The sequence below is a fragment of the Bremia lactucae genome, linkage group LG5, assembly GCF_004359215.1.
Source record: "Bremia lactucae strain SF5 linkage group LG5, whole genome shotgun sequence".
In the NCBI taxonomy this organism is placed as follows: Eukaryota; Oomycota; class Peronosporomycetes; order Peronosporales; family Peronosporaceae; genus Bremia; species Bremia lactucae.
In genome coordinates, this window is record NC_090614.1 from 3,809,719 (window position 1) to 3,833,303 (window position 23,585).

General features: G+C 45.6%; 2 protein-coding genes across 2 annotated transcripts; both read right to left on the reverse strand.

Moving 5' to 3' along the window:
• Nucleotides 1-619: 619 nt before the first annotated feature.
• Nucleotides 620-1,960, reverse strand: CCR75_001091 (uncharacterized protein; the record flags this gene model as incomplete). Its single annotated transcript, XM_067959196.1, has 1 exon — nucleotides 620-1,960. One exon carries the CDS (start codon nucleotides 1,958-1,960, stop codon nucleotides 620-622), a length of 1,341 nt encoding a protein of 446 aa, XP_067821254.1.
• A 17,242-nt stretch (nucleotides 1,961-19,202) lies between these two features.
• CCR75_001092 (uncharacterized protein) lies at nucleotides 19,203-22,886 on the reverse strand (the record flags this gene model as incomplete). Its single annotated transcript, XM_067959197.1, has 1 exon — nucleotides 19,203-22,886. One exon carries the CDS (start codon nucleotides 22,884-22,886, stop codon nucleotides 19,203-19,205), a length of 3,684 nt encoding a protein of 1,227 aa, XP_067821253.1.
• Between the last annotated feature and the right edge of the window lie 699 nt (nucleotides 22,887-23,585).

Genomic DNA, 23,585 nt, shown 5'->3' on the forward strand with positions numbered 1-23,585 from the left:
CTCACACCCATTACATTACTCATGTAGAAAATTATGGTGTGGGGCTTGAGCGATTCCGTCGAGTAATTAAGGATATGTGATCTACCAACAGCTAAAAGGCGACCTAAATACGTTTCTTAAGGAATAACTATTGATTTTTGCGATGCATCATACAAAGAACATATCTTATGTGTCGTGGTAAAATATCGGGAAGACATGTGAGGGGGGGGGGTACATTGGACTGTCTCAGCATGACGAAGCGGGATTTATTGGTTACATATCGAGCCACACAATCTACAAATTAATCTGTGCTGCGCGCTTTTTCCGTGCTTGTAGTGGTGGTCCATTTATAAGACTTTTACTTGTAACTTAACCAAATAAACCGATCGCATAAATATAAAGGGTTCTTCCACAAAACAAGAGTACACCATCCACGAAGCGAGTTCTATAACCTTAACACACTAAAAAAACTGACTTGTTACATCAGCTTTGAAAGAGCTCGAATCAGAAAATCATAAAAAACCAAAAAAAGACACAATCGAGGGGTTATTGGTAATCCCTTTTTCCATTAAAAATAATTATTGCCTCGAATCCAGCTTCGTTGAGTCAATTGCAGCTCTATCTTCCCGACGCCACGGCTTTAAATCATGTGCTCCACGGCATCAAATTGTACGCGACTGCCACCATTGCTCTCAACTTCCGACCAATCCCCGTCATAAATGTCCGCCGACGACGTGCTTGATTCAAACGAGAACTTGGGGTACTGCGAATCCTCAACATGCATCTCCGTGCTGCGCGTTTCAACGTCGAGCATTGTCATGGGGTCTACAATATCATACGTACTACTGGCCATTGATACGCCCAACAGATGCGGTTTTCGCGCACTCGACGCATGTTGTCGAGTCGTCTTGAATGCTTGTTTCGTCCCGTGCCGGTACGGTGCTTTATAGCCTTCTTCTTGGCCTTCATCAATCGCTTGTGGCAAGAGCTGACTCACTGTCAAGGGTTGAACAGGGTCCAATTCCGATCCACGCATGGACGTGGACGACCCCGTGACATCTACGAAATGATTGTTTGTTTTCGTCAACGCCATTGTGCTTTGATTCGAGCGATTCGTGGGGTTTTGAATAAACGTCGCCGTTGGAATGTCCACGTCGGGACCGGTACTAACACTATAGTCGACGTAATACTGCGAACTCGTAAGGTAGTGTGAAGTCCCGCCATAATTCGAAAAATCCGCCGTTGGACGCAACGACGAGGCCGAGTGGTCTAAATCTCCAGAAGCCGTGCTTCCTTGCGAGTCCGCGAGGATTGAAATGTCTTGACTCTTGTCTTCCGCTCGGTAATTATACGTCGAATACAGGTTGTCACCACCGGATTCATTCGAGTCCAAGGTGCGGTCGGACCACGCGCTATTATTGTGACCCGATGCCACGGTGCCATCCCGGGAAGCAGCGAGTTTCGAGACGTTTTTTTTCGTGCGTCGAAAGACGAAAATAACGACCACGAGGACGAGGAAAGCCGCGCCAATGACGAGGATGGCATTGATGGCAGTGAAGGAGTCGGATGCCGAGGCTTTGGTCGTGGCGGTAGTGGGACTATTGATACTGGTTCGAGACGTTGGATCAATGGGATTCGAGTTGGTAGGAATACGAGGGGATTCGAAGGAAGGTGTGGTGGTGTTTACGAGTGGATTGGTCGATATCTCGGCGGTCGTCGAAGGGTTGGAAGGCGTTATTGATCGGGCTTCGTCGTTTGGATTGTCCGTGTTTGAAAGCGTGGTATTTAATGGCGTGGAGTTTAATTTATCACACTCGGCATACGTGGACGGGTAGGGGCATTTCTGGGTCGGATTACGACTATAGCACGAGTACTCGCCTCCTGTGAGGACATAGAGACACGGCGGACAGGATTCGGCGAGGACATTGCATAGCGTCGCGCCTTCGGCTAAACACATGGTCACGCCGGAGCAGCTCGACATGGTTCCGAGAGAGAGAGAGAGAGAACGACCCGGGCGACTCGAGAGAGAGGATTCTCGAGTACAAGGACGCGCGAGGTTGAGGGGAACGGCCGAATGAGCACACGCGGGGTTATGAATCTTTACGTCTTGGTCGACTAAGTCGCTGCAGTCGTCTATTGGCGCTCTCTAGACGCGCCCCATCACGCGATCGACAAGCTGTTTCTGTAAGATCAGGTCATTCTTTAATGTCGCGAAGATAAAAGCGAGATTGTCATTTTCTGGCTACAAAAACTCCTCAAGTCGACGTAAATTCTTTGGTAGTTGTATCAAGCTTTTTTTTTTCTGGTGTTGTTACTTCCTAATGTTACTTCTCATAAACAACATGTCATGTGTATCTCGATTTACGCGTGTGTCCTTTCGTTGCCACATGGGGGGTTGTGCGTAACGTTTGAAGCCGTGATCAATTTGCTGACACTACTAGATAACATATCGTGCAATGGCTTGGTGCGTGGATATACAGATTTCGTATCGTGGATGGTGTTTTTGTGGGCGATTTTGCCTCATTGAAGGGCAACATAATGAAGTGGGATAAGCACAAGCCACATTGAAATGGCTCTCGTGCGTCATTCATTTCGATTTAAGCATATAGGAGCTGTAGGGCCCGTTTAGACAAAGAAAACGTATTCGAATGTGCAGCGAAAGTTTGTAAATTGAAATTCATGTTGAGGCATTGTAGGTCACAGCTAGAATCACGGGGTGGCTCGCCTTCTTCATATCTGAGCTATGACCATCCATTAAAGAATTGAGTTATGTCAACTGGAAGTCGACAGCGCTTGCATACGCAGCCAGGTTGTTACTTGGGTTTGCAGGCTGCTAATTCGTTAAGTTACAGTCAAAAGTATCTGCAACTGGACTTGCCACAGTTACTAGACGAATACACGTCGGATATCACATACGACGATAATCCTTCCGCCATATCATTTACAAGAAAGCTAACACAATGCTGCATTTCTAAGGGCATTTCTTACAGAGCAAGCGATATCAAGGATTTATGCTAAAAGCCGCAAAAAACTTACCGCTACGCATTGCGTGCATTTGTAGATTTAACGTCTTCAGTACGAGAATAGTGGCCTCACGAACCATACGACTCTGTCGTTCATTCCTGCACATTTGGTTCAAATCTAAACTAGTCGGACAGGCCTCCAAGTATGCCGCATGGGATCACTTGGTACCAGACGTTTTTAAGATTCTTAGAAAGAGATTAAATGGACTCATGTTACTTAAGAATTGTTGTGACGGGACGTCCGCAACATAAATATTTTTTTATAAGAGGAATAGTCAAGTTATTTTCTATGAGAGGAAAGAAGTAAAGAGAAACAAAATTATTTTCTACAGTAATTCTGACTTGATAGTTCCAAAATTAATAAACTTGGTTATATTGACGCAATAAGACATCATTTCTAATGATTGGTTATTTATGTTTAAACAACCCCGCCAATCGTCAGAAGACACGATTGTGCGGTGCGCAAGTAGGCGCCATACATAATTAATTATTAATATACTAAAGTCAGTCTTAGATAGAAGATCGTTTCGTGGGAACATAATTTATTAATATAGTCGTACTTTTTCTTTATTTTAAAGCCTTAGAGATTACCTTTAGTAGTTAAGACTTCTTAGATACTTAAAACCTTCCTCTTAACGACGTGTACGTGAAGTAGTCAAGGCAGCCCACCTCACTGTAATAAGAGTAGGTTGACTAGTACTATTACCAGTTGCCGCGTTACATTAGAGCTATCATTACGTTCAGATTTGCCGTTTAGAATCGGCCCTGACTCCAGCTGTAACGGGCTACGGTTGCCCTTAAGTTACACAGTCCCCCTTAAGTACACTTTGTGTACTTAGAAAGATTGTCAACTACTTAAATGAAGCAATTAGACCCACCACTTGGGTGTGGTTCATATCGTGACCCACCCTTGTGTATGTGGTGCACATAGGTGCATTCACATTAGGAGGGATGACGGCTAGCGTCATCCGTTACGCGAGGTATCTAGAAAGATACGCTCGCAATACATATTAAATGTTATCTACAGAGATGACATTTTGATTGGTAAAAATAGTATTTATATTTAATACGATTAAATATAAATCAGTCTGAGAACTACTTCCTACTTGATAAGTGCGCACGAGGAGCCAAATCACCGCTCCCGTGACGACATGTATTCCTTGCCGTGACTCCATACTGACCACTCCTTAATCGACAGGGTCACTAGGGCAAGTTTCGATCGTTGACATGATATCCTTACGGGGTATCGTCATTTCGAAGGAACTTTTTTCTCTTTTGCACCTAGCGTAGAGAATTGCACTTCCTTGCTCAGATTCAAGCTTCGCACAAACGAGACTGGTGTTCGATGATGGCACAGTCAGTCTATATAAACGATGTCTTTCCCAAACTGGGGTGGACACTTATTTAATGCAAACTCCACGGAGGGCGATTGTTTTCTCCATTCCTTGGGAGTCTCTACCGTGCGCAATACAGCGGCCACGAACCGATTGGCACGTTCCGTTTGGACATCGGTCTAAGAATGATCGGCTGTAGACATGTGGAGCTTGCTACCTAGAAGCTCAATCACATGACGCCAAAACCCAACGTAAGACGTGGATACGGGTCCCGATACTGAAGACTCGGGCATCCATGTTGTCGGTTTACATGATCCAGGAAAAACCGAGCCTCCTGTTTGCATGTGATCGTAGTGATACATGGTGCTAATGTATCATTCTGCTCAGTCTGTCTACTAAGACGGAGAGCCCCGTCCAACCCTTTCGGTTGGGCACCATGCAAAACATGAAGTCCAGACTGACCGACTTCCCACAATTCTTTGACATCAGTAGCGGCTTCAATGGCGCACCGCTAGACGGTGCAGGCTCAATGCGCTGACACTGTTTGCAGGAGCAATTATAGTTGACCACCTATCAATATAGGTGTGGCCACTAAAATTTCTCTGACACTCGTAAGGATGTCTTCTTACGGCCCAGATGCCCACTCGTTGGTGAAACATTGAGCTCGATGAGAATCTTCAGCTTGTGATCTGTGTTATGAAGGACACAGATTCTTAAGGTAACACAAGGTGAAAGCTGATGTCAAACAGGCCATCGCTGTAGCTAAACCGACTAATATATCCTTCAGGGGGGACGGAAGGGAGACATTTCGTCCACCGAAGCGAGCCGACAGCAGGCGCCAAAGTTCGTCCTAATTGTATCTCACTTTTATTAGTATTACTTTTTGGGCAGCCTAAAAGCTTGTCACGTGGTGAACCTTCACGGCTGCTAACGCTAACAACTCAACTTGTGCCTTAAATCGAGACACACTTTCATGGTGTCTTGCCTCGAACTCGAGTCTGCGCGATACCGCGTCAGCAAAAACATTCGACTTACCTGGCTTGTATAAGAATTTTGAAATTAAATCCAGGGTAGAATGAAAGCCATCTGTCATCCTAGGCGAGAGGTGCGGTGAGTTTATTGCGGTCCGCAGTGATGCGTGATCCGTATAAACCACAATTGGTTCGGTGCCCAGTAGGTGCACACGAAATTTGACAAGAGCATACTTAATTGAAAGAAGCTCTTCGTCATGCACGGGGTAATTCAAGTCTCGCGGCTTTTAAAAAGCCGGGATTGATAAGAGATGACACGTTTAACGCCGTCGTCATTCTTCTGCATGAGCGCGCTGCCGATTTCAAAATTATTTGCGTCGCAGACGACGCGTAAGGGCTTATCCGCGTCTGGCAAAGACCGGTGCCTCCACAAGAGACTGCTTCACTGATGTGAACGCATCTTCTTGTTCTTCTAACCAAACCCATCCTATGTCATTTTTAAGGAGATCAGATAATGGTTTAGTTAGCTCAGCATAATACTTGCTATACCTATGCAAGTAATTAGCGAGCCCTAGGAATTGGCGCAAATCCTTCAAATGCCATGGGATTGGTCATTCCTTGACAGATTTTACCTAGTCTGGGTCTGCTCGTACACCGTGTGTACCTACGATGCAGCCCAGCACAGGTATCTTGGGATGACGCAGTTTTGCAACTTGATGTTCACTTAGGCTTCACGCAGAGTCTTTAACACAGCTTCCAAATGAAGCTTGTGCGACTCTATTTTGCTCAGCCACTATGAGCGAATACATCGTCAAAGTAATGAGCTGCGTAAACACGGTGCTAACGCATCACGTGAGCAACCACTCGGGTGAATGTCGCTGGAACATCTTTCAAACCTTGGGACATCACAAGCCACTCCCAAAGCATACTGCTTGGGGGGCTTACAGCTGTTTAGGCCACATCGGACTCTTTAACGAGGACCTCATAGTAGCAATCCTTTAAATCTAACGCGAAAAAGATAGTTGACTTGCCCATAGAGTTCAACAGACATCTTTTCGCGGGATTGGCATTTGCGCCGGTATGGTCGCCGTGTTCAGCTTATTGTAAGCGTGAATCCCGCGCCATCCACCTGTGGCATTACGCACACAAAAAGTCGGGCTGCAGTGAGGCGATTTGCTCTTACGCACATGTGCTACCTTGGCTCGCTTGTCGAAGAACTCATCGATACAATCGACTTGTTCTCTCGGCAACGGCCATCACCTGGTCACACAATACTTGGTGCCAGGTTCGAGGTCTATCTCGTGTCCGATTCCCCTATCTGCTGGTTGGCGGCTCGGCACTTCCTCTGGGAACACATCGCGATGTTTCCACAGAACCTCAAAGAACGGACTGTCTCTCAAGGCAATTCCAGCCTTGAACAGCGAGTCGCTTCTTTTTGTCCGTTTCTAGGACGCTCTCGTCCATTGTGGGCGACGAGCAACAGTCTACCAAGTTCTTTTCTAGGGCTAGTGCGACTATTTCGTGGATCTTTCCTTCCTTTAATTCGGCATGGAACAGATCCTACGACATCTCCGGGAGATTACCTATCGTCTCAAAAGATTTAAAGACTTGCCAGAGCACCTCAACTGACGATGTCTCCGCAATTGTGCCTTTGACAGCCTTGAACACCTCATTCGAAGGCCCGTCCTCTTTACTAGAAAAGATCGAAAGGTCACTCGTTTAGACGTTCATTTGATTTTCATGATCTGTCGGGTACTCGTTGCTCGAGTCACGACGACCTTAGACTGGGAAGCGGGTGCCGTTGCTTTCCTGGATAAGCACCCTTCCAATCGCACCAGACTCTAGGCACTGTGCCGGTTCATGCGATGCTTGACTTCTTGTCAGATCGCCGTCAACTGCCACAGTTTTTTTACTCTTTGCAGGACTATGGAACACATGACTACTTGCCATTGCTCTTTTCACTACTCCAGTCTCCACGAGCTGGGTAGGAATTGGTGACGTTTGACATCCCGTCAACGCACCACAACTGTGTTTGACACGAGATCAGTTGCATACGCCTCTCGCAGGAGCACATCCTTTCCGGTGTCCTGCGCAGAGTTCGCAACTGTGCGTGTACGCCAGTCTATCCATGGTTGGTGCTTTGCCAACCATAGCATGCTTAGGATGAGGTCATACGGACTCTTTATACGTAGCACTGTGAACTTCTCTTTACAAGAAAAGTCACTAAAGCTGAAGGCGAGTTACACCTCAACTCCCTCAGACTCAACAAGCGCGCCGTTCGCTAAACGAACGGTCGCCTCTTCTCGCTTGCCAACCTGGAAAAGCGAATTTTAACAATCGCCGGTTTCTTTCTTTGAGCCGCAAGGTTTACAAAATTTTGTGATGCACCCGAATCCACTCGGAGGGTCAACCTGGTCATAACCTCGTACTCTCTCCGTACTCTCTTTTCTTAAAGGTCGAAGGCAAGAACCAGCGTGCGAGACGCATGAGTTCTGCATCGACCACTGAGGGGTCGGGAAAGGCAGGAGCGCAGTTGGGGGCGGGGTGCCCTACTGACGCGGACTCTGAAGAGACCTTTAAGTTCAGAGTTGTTGAACAAATGGGTAGCATAGTCCCTAAGGTCTCGCAATTTCGGGCCTCAACCCTGCTGGTCTATAGCGAACATCCTCTTGCTGGGTGCCCCAGCAGAAACCCTGGCATGGCAGCGAGCCATCCTATGGCTGCACTTGCCGCATCTATAGCAGAGAATGTCTGTATTGCCCAACTCCATGGGAGCGGCATCTGACCTCTCGGTCGACGGCTTATGCCAAGCTGTCGCCAAGGCACTGTTGCAGGATATTCAGTTGTCGGTCCGTTAGTTCTGATGAACGAGCAGGAGCGGCGTGATGAGAAGAACTAGGGGGTACAGAACCACCCATGATTTTTATCATACGCAACCGAGCCAAGTTAAGTCGCTGCAACCGTTGTTTCGCCACGCCGGATGTGGCTGAAAGCGGCGCAGTAATTTCGCTTTATAATGGTCAGTTGATTCACTTCAATGGAACACGACCGGGATCGGAAAAACACGACCAAGTAATTTCTCCTGAGCCTCCCATGAACAAAATATGCCATAATAGTTATGTGAATCGAAAGTAGCGCGCTATAGGATCGACGCACTCGTTTTATCCGAACAAGGCCACTCAGATGGGGGTGGCATTGGTGATATGCCACCAGTTAAATAGCCGCGATCAATACGACTAGCTTGTGACACCGACTGGACACCTTCACGCGCCGGCGGTAGAGCTTTACGCTTAAGCTTTTCTGCGTCAGATTTATTGGGAATGATGGGCATCGTCCGCTGTTCCTAGCGAGAGGTCGGTCTTTTCGCTCAGTGATCTTATGCACTGGTCGTGGGGCACTACACTCATAGGCGCAGTGGCCCGTCTTTTGACAACGGTTAAGTTTTTGCTATCGTTTGTAACTTGAAGATCGAGGTTTCTAGCTCTACATATGAGAAATCCATGGATCTGGACCTCCGTTTTCTAGTCGTCTCGGTGGACGATATGCACCCGAGTGGACGAAAGCCTGTTTCAGGCTGAAGTCCTCCTGTTCTGCTATACAGATCGCTTGGTCGAGCTGCTCCAATTTTAGCCGGAGCAGGTGGATCTTAACAAGGCCGTCTTTGAGACCTATCCTAAAAAAGTCACCTGTGTTTGTACAACTGACTAGGCATCGTGTATGTTGGGCATAAGCGTGTAGATTACGCTTGCCCCCCCCCTGCTTTAAAATACGGAGCTCGGCTCGAAACCTGAATTCGGCACGTGGTGGCTCAAATGTCTGTCTGAGCTGGGTCTTAAAATATCTCATACGACCTAAAGCCTAATGGGTTGATAACATGAGCCCCAAGGCCCATTTTTTGGCACGTCCGGCAAAGTTAGACATGCCAAATTTCACTTTCGTCGCATCATCACCGATATCGCGAGCTTTTATGGAGTCGTCTAATTCGACGAACCATCTTAAAAGGGAGTCGCCTTCGACTGCGTTAAACTTAAAGATTTAGATCTTGGAGCTTTCGGGTCGACGCTGAAGCGTCGGCTCTTCAACAGCATTTACATGCTGCTGTCTTAACAGTTTTAATTGTTAAGCACCTTGTCTCTCAACACCTCCGCATGTTGAAATGCTTGCTGGTGAAGCAAGGCTACGTTTTTTCGGGCCCCGTCGAGGTCGCGTTGTCTGGGCTATAGCCGCATGCTGTTCATCTCTTCCCACAGTGTACAGCACGGCGCCAACGGCTGGCCTGCCAACGGCTAAAATCGTTCGTTCGATTTAGTTGATCGCTCTTCTTTCAAGACCACTCAAATGAGTAAACCCTCCACCCGTTGCGGGATAGCCTTTCTTGAAGGGCTTGAAAGCTCCCTCGCTCCTTCTTCTTCCAACATGTCCATGTTTGATGGAACGTGCTTAGGCCGTTAAACGGACTACGCAGTGCTACCAGGTGTAACGGGGCACCCTATGCCAGTACGTAAGACAGTACTAGTCATCCTACACTGATTACAGTAAAGGTGAACGCCTTAACTACTGCGCGTTTACGAAGTGCAGACGGCCGTAAGCAGTACACACTTTAGCAAATAATGGCGAGATGGTGTCTTTCTTCGTGTAGTTCCTTCTTCGTGAAATATAAACCAGGACGACTTAATCTCGTTGCTGATGCGATTTCGCGTCAGTCCCTTTTTGAGCCAGCTGCGCAAATCAATAGTGAGCATAAGGCCACTGCTGCAATAATAAGTACTCCGTCGTCAGCATTTCTCGACGACGTTAGAAGAGCTTATCAAGAAGATTAGGTTCTTAAGGGAGTGATGTATTACCTTAAGAATCCATCTCAACATTCGTTAAAAGGATTGTCGGGATTGTATCGATCCTCAACAGATCGGTATATAACACGCAATGACTCATTGAATAATTAAGCCATTGCTGGCGACAAACCTCGTGTCATCATCCCTACCCATAATAACTTGCGATTACGCATCATATATGAGTACCACGATGCACCAATAGGCGGTCATTGGGGACGTTGAGAAGACTTATCTCACGATAAGTCGTGACTTCTACTGGCCGTGCCAGTATGAGTTCATCCGCAAGTACATACGTGGTTGCAAAGTCTGTCAACGAGTAAAGTCCAGTGCTTTATCCCGTGCTCTTTACAACCTCTGCCTGTTCCAGCAGAGTGTTGGCTGTCCGTATCTATTAACTTCGTCTTCAGATTCTCCGAAGAAACCCACAAGAATAATGGTATTCTTGTTTTTGGTGATCGTTTTAGCAAGATGTACATCTTGCTGCCGTCCCGGAGTCGACCACAGCCAAAGGCTGTGCTCGTGTCTTTGTTGACACGATATTTCGATTCCATGGGTTACGCCTGGAACTGGCCTCAGATCGAGACCCTAAAAGCACGGTGGATTCTTGGCAAACTGCGATTAAATCACTTGGAACACAGTTAGAAATGTCTACTTTTTGATCATCCTGAAACAGATGGTCGGACGGAGCGTGCAAACCGTATTCTCGAAGAGATACTTTGCGGATACGTCCACTCTTTCAAGAGTTGGAGCGAGTTCTTGCCAATTGTAATTTGCCATCAACAATTCAGTGCATGTTTCTGCAAAGCATCCACTGTGTTTCGTGAATGACATACGCCACCCACATATACCTACCCTATTTGAGAGTAACTCCTATTTAAGGGGGGGGAGCTCGCTCGAACATAGAACCATCTAGCTCTTGCTCATCACACATGAGCCCATGGTCAATGCGAAGGATACAAATGCTGAGCTAACTAAGATTGGAGTGGACAAACTCAGTGATAACAAGAATGATATTACTGACTCAGACAACGACGCGAAAGACTCAGCATAAAAAAACAATTATATTAATGAGAACGATGATACTCTCAATATTAAATAAATAAATATCTTTGCAGTGCGAGCCGACCGCACCGAAAATAAAGATAAAACCGAGTCAGCAGGTGTTTCCGATTGGTGATTTCCTGTTGGCTAGAGAAGCAGGTCCGTTTCGTACAGGGTTCCGTCGCTGATACGGTGGACCGACAGAATCGGAACTCTGACAAAAATGAAAGAGCAAACATACTTTGATTTAAAATTAATGACCTAGTCCCACTGTCCACGGTAAACCTACGAGGCACGTAGTGACGAATGTAGGCAGTAATAAATTACTACCCATGTATATCGGCCAGTTTCGTGTACTAAATCGTCAAGTCAATTCGTACACGATCGAGCTGCCTCGTAGAATGCGTACGCATCCAACGTTTATGTTGGGCATATCTGCCCGGACCATCAGAACAAGGCTTCTCCCAATTTTAAATTACACCGGAAGGGTCAATGGCATCAGCCGAAGTTGGATAGACCGAGTTAAATACTTATCGTTTTGGAATAGAGTCTGATTCTCTTAAACCAGACAATTCATTATTTTCATAAAGGAAGAGATCTTCTGACGAGCTGCCAACAGCTCATTTTGAACGGACTGCTGTGTCCTTTCGTTCGCCAGTCCTTCAGTCGCAATTTGCGCTCAATTCTCTAATTGGTCACGAGGAACATTATCAAACGTAACCGCTAACTCGCGGCGACGGGATCTGTCGTGATCAAGATCCTCCCTAAAATATTAATGGGTGTGGTTCAAATCACGATGTTTGGTCGGGCTCGTCAAACGAGACGAACCGATCTTTCCTCCCTCTATAAATCGATTGATGAATTATGCTGTGAGAAGCGCTTTCTTGTTTAGAGCTTCTTGAGCCACCGTGAGGCGCAGGGGGTTCGAACGAGCTATCTCACTCGTTGGCGAGGGTATGCACCCTCGCATGATAGTTGGGAACCTCGTTTCCATCTGATATAGGACATTTTAGGTCTCGATTGCAGTACGGCGAGACCCATCCTTCTCGACAAAAAGTCCATTGAAGAACGAGCGCTTCCCGCGCTCGTAAAAGGATTGGAGGGTTTCAATCCCTTGACGCATCTCGTAAGAGACGAGCGTGGGGATCTTCAAAGGAATATGCTTCCTTGGGGACAAGACGTGCACCCTTAAAACAGCATATGCATGAGTCCCTCAAGATAGGCAAGGAATCTCTGCCTCTCTAGATAAACCATGCAGCTTATAGCGTGCACCGACAACATTTCGTTTCTCGAACCGTTCACGAAAATCATTTTGCTTGTTAAGCCAAACGTCACGGCCTATGTTTTGTACATTCTGTACAAAGGCTGTCCAAGCTTGGAACAAAGTTTTGACATCCTTTGCCCGATTGGAAGAGTATCACCGATGCCAGAAAAAGGTCTCGATGAAGAATGTCGTCTCATCATCACATGGCTTGTGAAGCGCATACTAACGTCACCAGAGTGGTCATCGCTATAACGGAGTCATCTGTTGCTGATCCCCGCCAAAGAAGTCCGACGAGTCGAAAAACCTCGTCATCACCTCTCTGGTTGTCACGTTAAAACAAAAAGATTTGACGGATCAGCCCCGGCTGTTCCGGTGGCCTTTATAGTAGATTCTAAGGCGGACGATGCCGGTGACTTGGTCAAGTCACCTACAATTGGTGTAGCAGTGACTTGTCTCCGTCACCTGCAATGTCATCAACAGATGGCATACCCCAGTCACCTCCAATGGGAGTAGGAGGTAACAAATCCCCCACAGTAGAAGCATTAGCGTCTACTGAAACATTTGCCTTACTGACAGCTGCACTGATCCGTGCAGAGCGGCCTCACGGCCCACGCGCACAGACTTAGTCATCGCCATCTTGACTTTGGTAACAACCAATAAAGCAAATAAAATCAATATATTATAATTTTAAACAATAATGTGAATAAATTCAGTATTTTATTAAAAAACATTAATGTAAATTACAAGGAAAGACATTTAAAATCTTTTCTGTCACCCTACATCAGTCACTATAGTGACTGTTAGTTAAGGGGAGTGATGTAACGGAGTGTACCGTTACATAAGTGTTATTTCCTATAAGAGGAATGACAATATTTTTTTCCTCTAAGAGGAAAAAATCATAGAAGTAAAAATTTATGTATTTTTTTAATTTTGACCCAACTGTTCCAATATCTCCAAATTGGATAATATTGATGCAATAAGACATTAGCTTTATTGATCGTTTGACTAAAGTCTAAATAAACTTTGCCAATCGTTTCAAGACGCGATTGTGCGGTGCGCATGGAGGCACCATACTAAGTTAGATGTAAATATCATAAGTTCAGTAGTAGATAGAAGATCGTTACATAGGAAACTTAATATGTTATACAGTTTTACTTTTCTCTAATTAGGATATTTTAATCTACCTTTGATAGCTTAATACCCTTAGCTACTTGAAAACCTTCCTCTGTACCCCTGTGTACGTGAAGTTTCGAGGCACGTAACCTTCACTGTAACCAGTGAGAAGGTCAACTAGTACGTACCAGTACAAGTGAAAGGTTTCTCGTTACATTGAGGGTGCCCGTTACATGAATATTTTTTATAAGAGAAATAACTAATATAACTTCTTTTAATAGAAGATCAAAAATTATTACTGTACCTCATTTCGGTTAACGGCACCGACCATTTTTGAAATTCATGATTAAATGATTTTTATTTGCCGCCCAAAACTTATAATATAAAGTGCACAATAAAAACAGCTTTGATATTACGACATCATGGCGCCACCGAGCTGCAACGTAAGACGCTCTTAAGGGTGTCGCAGAAACTCCACTGCACAGCTCCCACCTTTCCAAAAGGAAAGGGGCGAAAGCCCCTGTTTCATGCTATCTTCTTCTCTGATATCTACATAAGCCCCGAAGACTGGAGCAGTCAACCACCCTTTTCGATACAAACGGACCGCTAGGTTTTGCGAATTCCGCAAAGTGGCCAAATTTTGCGACGCGAGCGCCAAATGCAGACACCGCAGCCCCTCTTATATATCACATTCGGTATACGCACTGAGTAGGACGCGGCCCCTTTGTCACGAAACCCTACTCGCCACATGGTCGCTTGCGACTTACCAAAAACCGAGTCCCGTGGCATGATTTCAATGCTCTTGACCGTGCACTTGGTCAAGTCGATTTCGCCGCACTATCGGCCGTACTATTCTTCAAAACTCGTCATCTTGGCGCTCGTGAGCACCACATATTGAACCTTTTAGCCTTTCCAAAGCCCTTCTTAAAAATAAAGCCTGCTTTGATCTCACAACCTTGTGGCACGGCTGCAGCACGATTCATTACGGTCTCCGCGGGATTGTAAAGTTATTTCCTAGAAATGATTCAGTTAGAAATGTGCACTTCGTCTTTGGGTAGCAGATGAACATTCGTTAATCGGAGTTACCCTAAAAAATTCAATTAATAATTCTACTCAAACATTTCCAATATTACCAAATACGGTAATATAGAACTAATAGGTCCAACAAACTCAGTGACTCGCACAAGCACGTAGAGCTTAATAAATCCTAGTTCAAGGAATTTAGGGGCTCGTTGAACCATGTAGCAACTAGTACCCGAGAGTATATACCTTGAAAAGGTTACTTTCTCTCGTAGATCAATGCACCAAGCCTTTAGACATTTTAATATAAAATGCCGATTTTATTTAATAATTTAAATTTAAAACCTTACTTTATTTTATTTAAATTATATTACGGCCACCAGATCTATATCTGGTAGCTTTCACATATTGTACCCATACTAATAGGATTTCTTAGATGAGATTTATACTTAATGGGGTTTTAGTGATCTACTATTTTGAGTAGAACAAGAGAGTATTTTACTGATAAAGCAAATGTACCATAAAAATGGTTCACCAACGATAACTGCCTCATTACTGAAGCAGTACCAGCGAAAGGTGCCCCGTTACAGTACCTAAATGGAACGGGTAGTCGCAACACATTGTTCTATTACGTACAAGACAAATAAGAAGGAATAAGATAGTAATTATATTTAAAAATAATATTGTCAATATTATCACATAAGATAATTTTGTAAGAATACGTGACAGTTCACTTAATGGTGATATAGTGTTATGGGGCACACTTCGGTTGGTGAACCGTTGTTGTGGTACATTTTCTTTATGGGTCAAATACCCTTTTCATCTATTTAGAATAGTCAATCACTAATTTCCGATTTAGTATGGGTAACATGTGTTGTGGCCAGCTGATATTAATCGGGTGGCCGAAATCTATATTAAAATAGGTATGGGTAAAGTTTAAGCTTCAATTATAAAGTTCCCCCATAAAACAGGGATTTCCAGCAGGTCGATCGGCGTTGTAGAAAGTGAGTCGGTGTGTCGCGAGCCCATGCACCGTCGAGACCTGATAGTCTGTTAGGCTGCCGATGCGAACAACGAGACATGGGATCCTGATATATAAGGTCAAACTGTCAGCTGTTCACCTCCGCCTTCGCGGTAATGACGCTTAGTGACTACCACCAAAGGTTTATTGAAATTCTTTTTGCAGTGTTTATATGCCAACCTTTTATGCTTTTTTTCGAACATAAAGCCGTAAACACTCGAGAGAGCGTCGATATTAGCCCAACTTCGCACAGGTGCTGACAGTAAGAGTCCCGTGGGGCTCCTGACTTTACCTCCAGCTGAGGGATATCTCTTTTGAATTTCTAGTGGATCTCTGAGCTCTCCTGCATCAGGCAAATAAACACTATCTAGCACGTTTCAAACTCAGCAAGGCTCTCTATAATTTCTCACAGCGCGATGACGCGCGACTTAAGCTTGTGAAATGGCGGGGGCTGTCGAAGCGTGAGAATTCCTACCGCGCTGAGCCGAGACTATGCGTCTAGAAGTAGCGATGCCAGTAGGACTATCGCTCACCGACGTAATTTTATCTGTGAATGTGTTGGAGAAAAACAATGGACCCGTGAAAACGTTTTCAGATTGCCCTGTCCGCCTGATGTCAAAAACACATCTCCTAGGGCCCTCTGCTTCCCGAATTAAAAGCTGCGGAGGCAGCACTGCGGCGTCGGGGCCTAAAACCCAGGGAATTTTCGCGCATGAGAATGTCCTCTCAATGGCTATCGAACACCCGTCCAAATTGATCCTCATTTTTACGTGGAGGAACGATATTCTACAAATGCAAGACTCAGGTTATCGAAAATGCAACATGCTCTTCCTAATTTAGTTCTCTTCCGGCAACTCTATTTGCATAGCCCTAGTATAGACCACATGACCCTTTCCACCAGCTCTTGGCAGTCTCTTTCAACCGGCTTAAATTCGACGGATTACGGCGCTCGATCAGGGAGGACTACCACGGTTGCGGTGTCAGATGGGTCTCTAGTTCAAATTCGAGCCCGAGCATTTTTTGCTGAGACTTTAAAGTCATTGAGGAATCGCGTGAGATAATTGTGAACCGCACGCCTTGCGTCTGCTCATGCGTCGCCCACATGATTTATTTACACCCTCTTGTATGAGTCCTCTCTGCGCAATAAACAATTGCAGCGCGTGCTTCTGCCACTGCGTTCTTACTGATATTTTGTGAAGGCTAACCCAACTCTACCTGCACGTCGTGGTGCGTACAGTAGGTCAGAGTTGACCTTTTAACGAATGGGTTCAGCCTCGGTAGAATGACTGTGTATGAACTGCTTCTGTCGAAGCAGGAATTGTTGATTGGCCCAAGATGGGATCTCAAAGACTGCCGCCGTGAACGATACCAATGGCAAAACAATAGTATTCAGAATGATGACGCAATGAGCCAGCTAAAACTTGCTCCTATCATTGGTGAAAAGTCGGCCACACTAGTCGCGACGTCCGTTACTGTAAGGACACGATGCCGCACATTACGTAGTCGAAGTGCCGAATTTGCATTGGTCATCTCTTCGGTGCCGACGTGATATCCTAAATATCGTGTAATCTCGTTGAGACCAACAATGCAAATTCCAGCATAGTGGGTTTTAATGGTCGCGTGTTAAAGATTATGAGCTGTATTTTTTCGGGCGGCACTCGCAAACCCCAAGATGTTGCCAAATCGGATAATCAAATCCTTGGCTGGCCTGGGTTGACTTGCGTGGTGCAAGAGCGACGTTGTAACGGGGCACTACGACTTGTTCTGTTTCAGTACAAGTCCACTTCGCACTGCTTCAGTTGCGGTGGTGCCTTACGTTATTTCACGTACACTCGTACGTGCAGAGGAAGACTTCTCTTAAGGCAACTAGCTTTAAGAGGGTAAAATAAAAACTGTATTAATATAATTAAGTGTCTCTTGTTCTATCTTTGTAAATGCTAACTTAATTATAATCTAATACTAAACATATAACTGAATTCTTATCTCTATCTTATCTGTAACTCTCTCTTTCATTACTCCTACAGCTGATTAGTCTGCGGAATAAAATGGTATAATACCTATTTATGGATAAAAATTCTGAATATTACTATATAAAGTAATATCCTGTAAATATTATCTACCTTTTAGATAATATATTAATTAACAACCTTTAAGTATCAATTTCATGAAACGATACACCGTTACAGGAGTCATCTATAAAGGCCGAAAATATGAAGGTATTTTACGGCTGTTTAGTGAATGGAAGACCGTCGAGCTTAGCACTTTGACGGACAGCAAGTTCTATGACCTCTTCCGCAAGGAGAAAAAGTTGAGATTACAGAAGTCGCGGAGCTGCTGGGTCGTAACGCTTTGGGCGATCAATCCCAGTGCCTTCGTGTCTTTCATAAACCACGCATCCGTGACGTCATTATCGTCCTTGACAGCCAAGATGTGCCCCATCAGTCTTTCTTTGGCAAATGTCATCCTCAGTGTGTAAACTTACCTTCACCCTAGAGGTATTCGGTGCGCTTGGTGGCCATAGCGCGTGAAGCATTGTTGAGTAAAGAAGGTTAAAGGCAGGTGAACCTGTTGAGTATACGACAAACTATAGAGTGACTGCTTTTTTGGCCGCTTGTTCACTTGCCCTTTTGCTACCCCGAAGTCTTTTGCACGCAAATTAATTTTATCTTTACCAACACACGATCGCCTACATTTTCGTCATCAATGTCCGCCAGTATGACATTTGCCGTAAATATAATTATAATCTGTAACTTCACCGGCTTTTACAAACTTGTGGAACGACTTATCTTTACAACATGCTTATAATCAGCCTAATGCGGCTACTATACCGACACAGACGCCAATGTCGAGGAAGGATGTTCTTCAGAACAATATAGTGGCATGAACGATGTACAGAGCGCTTGTTTTAGTCGATGGCTGTTTTCAACTGCTCATGCGAGCTAGTGATATTCGCTTACAGCGGTTAGCGCGGAAAAAAGGGAATGTAAGACGAAATTCGTTAAGCCGATTTTTTTTAAAACAATTATCATCATTCTCTAATTTCATGTTGAAACAGCAGTGCATCATAATTAAAATAAAACCATGTTACCAAACAAATGTTACATTCCCAGAAGCTATCAAGTTATTTGTGCAGGACTAGCATACTATTTTAGTGTTCAATTGAGAAAGGATTTAGTGTTTTAAAATACAGCCTTCCCTCTGACAACTAGTAGCCACGTTTTGATCAGATAGAAGCGGTTATTAGTTATCGGATTACTGTAACAAAAAATTAGCAAATATAGAACCACCACGATAAAACTTAAATCCTATAAGGTAACGAAAGTTATTTGATTTTGGGGATAAGTTATCAGACGGAGGACTGGAGTCACTTGTTATAAATATCGTTCAGGAAAAATTATTACATGTAGCTTTAAATTACTACTTCCATAGAAGTCATGAGACTAGGATGTTGAATATATGGTAAAGGCTGCCTTTTAAGTAACTTTAACAATGTTGGACCAGAAGTATCGACGTTTTTTACTCGCAACAAAGTAGTCACTTTCATAGCCAACAATCGACACTGTTCTCTCTATTTTTGCTAATTGGTAGTTTAAATACGTCGTTTCTACATGCGAATATGCGTGCTCGGAAGGTCCAAGCGGGCTTCCTCAATATCCGACAACGACTCAAAGTTCCGTGTCACGGAAGACAGCAATAACTCGTCCCCAGTAATGCAATGAGTCTCCATCGCATTGGCTCCATCTGCCAGTATTTGTTCCTCGTCGTCGTTTTTTTCAAACGTAAACGAGACAAATGATGTATTGACACTTGCAATTCGGGAGCTAAGATTGCCACTTCGCGCACTATCGAACAACTCGTCGCGTTCGGTATAAAAGTGCCGCAAACCCTGCACAAGTCGTTGGACACTTGGTTTAAAACTCATGCCATTGCCCATAAAATGAAACAATTCGTTCCGAGCAAGCGAGTATCGTTTATCTAATCCTAAATCCAAGTCATTAATAACAATTGGAAAAATGGGTCGTTTTTTGTCTTCGGCAAATGCCAATTGGTCCCGCACCAATTCATTTGCCATTGTCTGATTCGATAAAATCACGATAAAGCATGAACACTGCAAAATAGCATATTGAGCCGCTTGGATACGCGACTCAAAGTCTTGGCCGTCAATGCTCCGGTCCCCGTAACACACAATGCCCGCGTTCGTGAGTTCACGAAACAATTGCTGGACAAACCCCAAGTGTTTCTCGCCATGCGATAGAAACACAAATGGACGATGGGCATCCATGGCATTGGGGTCATATTGCAAAAACAGCCCCGATGATCGCGTACTTGCGACCATAGTGGACGTTGTGGCCTGCTTCCGTCCATTTCGTGGAAGATGCATGGCAATATTTTGCCGTTGAATTGCTTCGCGGTTCTTTTCAATTTCATCCCGCACCCCATCGAGAAGGAACCGAAATTGGGTCTGAAACTTGGTTTCGTCATATTCGTACTCAATTTGCCGCACATTTACAACATTCCGTCGAATTTGCGTAATTGCACATTCAAATGGAATCAATTGACGCGTATAGAGATACACTTGCAACTCTTCACCAATGGCTACATTTTCCGCTGAAACGGCCACAATCGGCGTGCCAACTTGTTTGGCCAGTGCCAATTCTTTCATGCACCATTCTGATTGGGCATAATCTTCCGTCAACAGACAGAGCACGACCGCAGCATTCGTAATCCCGCGAGCAATTTCTTCTCGCCAAACCGACCCCCCCCCTATCCCACTCGGATCCATCTGGTCCAACCACGTCGTCACATTTGCTTCTTCCAAGGCATTGCGTACTTTCTGCGCAAATTCCGCATGGGAATGGGTATAACTAATCATAACATCCCGCTGTCCTGCAGCCCGTTTAATCTCAAAGAGTAACCGTGTCGACGTCGTACAGTCTAATGGCCGTAACCCCTCCACATTCATTTTTAATAAATTCCCGCCAGTGGCTAAAATGGCCAACGCCGATTGTTCGTGGCCTTCCCGCACGGCCAAGTGCAATGCGGTGTCACCCGTAAGCGGCAACGCGGCATTAATGTCGCCCCCCGCGGCAGTTAAGAGACTAAATACTTGGCGTGTGGCATCGTGGCCACACGCAGCGCACAACAGTGGCGTCATGTGCTCGGCATCAACCAAATGCACGTCTGCACCTGCCGTCAAGAGCGCGTGCACAACGTCTGTGCGATGAAGACGTGCGGCCCAATGCAACGCTGTGCGTCCACGTGCGTCTTGGAAATGGACATCCGCATGGGCTTCTAAAAGCAACTCGACGACTTGCAAAGCGCCACGAATGGCTGCCCAATGTAACGGGGTACGTCGATTTAACCCAACGTACCCCATTTCACCCAAACAATTGACATCCGTGTGTTTTCGTAAAAAATGACGCACGCGTTCCACGTCATTCTCCGCGGCAGCTGAATGGAATGGCGTCAATGCCACGTCACCTCCCCATTCTTCTAATTCGTGCGCCACTGCGTAATTGCCACGCAAATACGCGAGTTGCAAGGCCGTTAACGTGTTCAGGTACCCCGGATCGGGTACTGCCAATGGATCGGCTCCGTGGACAAGCAATTCCCGTACTACATCAGGGTGTTCGGCTAAGAAAAGAGGGGGTACGCGATCGCATCGATACGAGGACCGTGCGAGGGTATGCGGGGACGCCCCATGGCCGAGTAACCACCGAACCGCGTCTAATTGACCCGTCGAGACTGCACAATGAAGTGGCGTAACGAGCGTCGAGCGAAAGAGGGACGCAACGGATTCCTCTTCGCTTCCGCCACTGTCACCGCCAGGACGAGCAACAAAATAACGCGCAAAGTACCAAAAGAGATCACCCGTGGAGAAGCGTACGCGACTGAATTTATCCATAACCGTGACCTCAAAGCCACGAGCTACGAGGAGTTCCAAGGCTGGGATATTTCCATGGTACGCGGCTAAGTGGACGGGGTTTTTTCGGGATTGTGCAAAAAGACCCAAAAATAAGGTCGAGGGCGCATAGGTGGTACGAGGAAACCCGTGGGTGGCAGTGGTTAAACCCGCGGCTTCGGCGTAATCTAAAATGTCGCACATTTCCCGCAAATTGCCTTGACGCGTGGCTTTGTATAACCGTTTCCGTACCACTGCCAGTGCTTTATTTGATTGTGTCATAAGTTGATCCACACCAGGATCCATCATACGTTTCCGAACGTCGCCAGTCTGATCACTTTCGTGAAACGCTCCGAGCAACATTTTCACATGTTCTCGGAAACGTGCAAATTGCTGCAACTCGATGAAAATACCAACGAAAGCAATCATACTAATTAGTGCAAATACTTGCACGGCTCGAATGCCACACGCAAAAACGCCACCTTTAAAAAACATGTAGAAAAAAAAAATCACCACAACAGCCTGAAACAAGATTAATTGCACTGCAACAATTTCGCAAAATTGAAACACCACGCGGCGTTTGATTTTCGTAAGATTGCCACTGTCTTCTTCGTCGTCGTCTAAATCCATGCCCCCACTGCCAGTTGGCATTTCCCGTTTGCCTGTTTGGGCGCCACTTGCCGAAGGCGAAAAAGTTTCCTCCCGATGAAATGGTTCGAAAAGTCGCCAGCCGGATCCTGGCAAACATAATAAAAGCACAGCTGGTAGCGTGTGATAAATTAAAGCTGAAAACCCTACGACGTTTTCGCAACTTGTGGCCTGGAAGGTATACACTGTACTCGGTGACTGCAAGATAAACCCGTAAACGTGCGGGAGAGTGGGGTCCAATACGAGCCACTGTGGCCGATAGAAGTAGTACATGCCCAAACCCGCAGCCAATATGACGGCAAGAGGCATTCCCGTGTGCAACAGGCGACGTGCAAAAAACGAATTGTGTCGAAAACGTGCATTCAGCCAATGACGCGGCACATGTGGCATTTTGCCTTGAAGGGCCACATTGGGATAGGCCACGTGAAAGGACCGTTTTTTGCTCGATAAGGACGAAGGTGGACGCCGACGCAAGTGTCCGGCATGAGATGTCCCCAATTGGTGAAGTGACACGTGCGAGCCGCGACTAAAGCGTGACGACGCAAACGACTTGGTATATCCGTGGCCTCCCAGCGGAAAGACTGGCAGGCGAAGGGGGTCGTCCACATCCTTCTCTCGCGCACTGCCGTGTCCTCCAATAGACACGGAGAACTGTCGGCCCTCGCTGCTCAGTGTCTTGGCATCCAAGTCCGACAATCGTGGACGCAGTGGCGCCGTGGCACCCTGGGGAGTGGACATTCCTTCGTACATGAACGTCCCGAAGTAACGTTAGCCAGTTTCTGTTGCGTTTGCCACACGTTGAAAGGCACCTGCGAAGTTGGCCTTGGCAACTTGAGAAGACCTGTAGGGTTGTGCGTAAGTGTCAGAAGCACAAGATAAAAGAATTGGGGGCGATGCCAACGACGGAGGCAACAACTCGAGCGCGTTCACTGCGGTAAATAGCGAAATACCCTACGCTGGGGGCAGCTCCATCATCATACCCTACCCCTTGTTTGTGCTAAAAGAATAATTTAAGCTTTAAAATCGCAACCTAATCCGCAATGGATATAATATACTTTACACAATGAATTTACATTTGAAAAACCACACACGAAAACATTCGCTTTCGCAGAAAGATTAGCCTTTTCAACGCAATGGTAAGAAACAAAATGCCTCTGTCGCTGTCGCTGACGTGCTTTACTAACCCTCGCACGCCAGGTGATCAATTGCTTTTTATATTCGTCGTAGAAACGTGGCGGAGTCCGGCTGCTATGATTGATGCCGTTGTCGTCACCAGGCGTCGATTATTTCATCAATTGACAAAACTGTAATAATGCACAGCGTCATTTCTTAATGTAGTAAAGCGAAAGTAATGGCAACGATTTAAATGTAATACCAAGTGCTGTGATAAGAGCCACTACTATATCAGTTGTTGCTAACCGAACATCTGAAATTGCC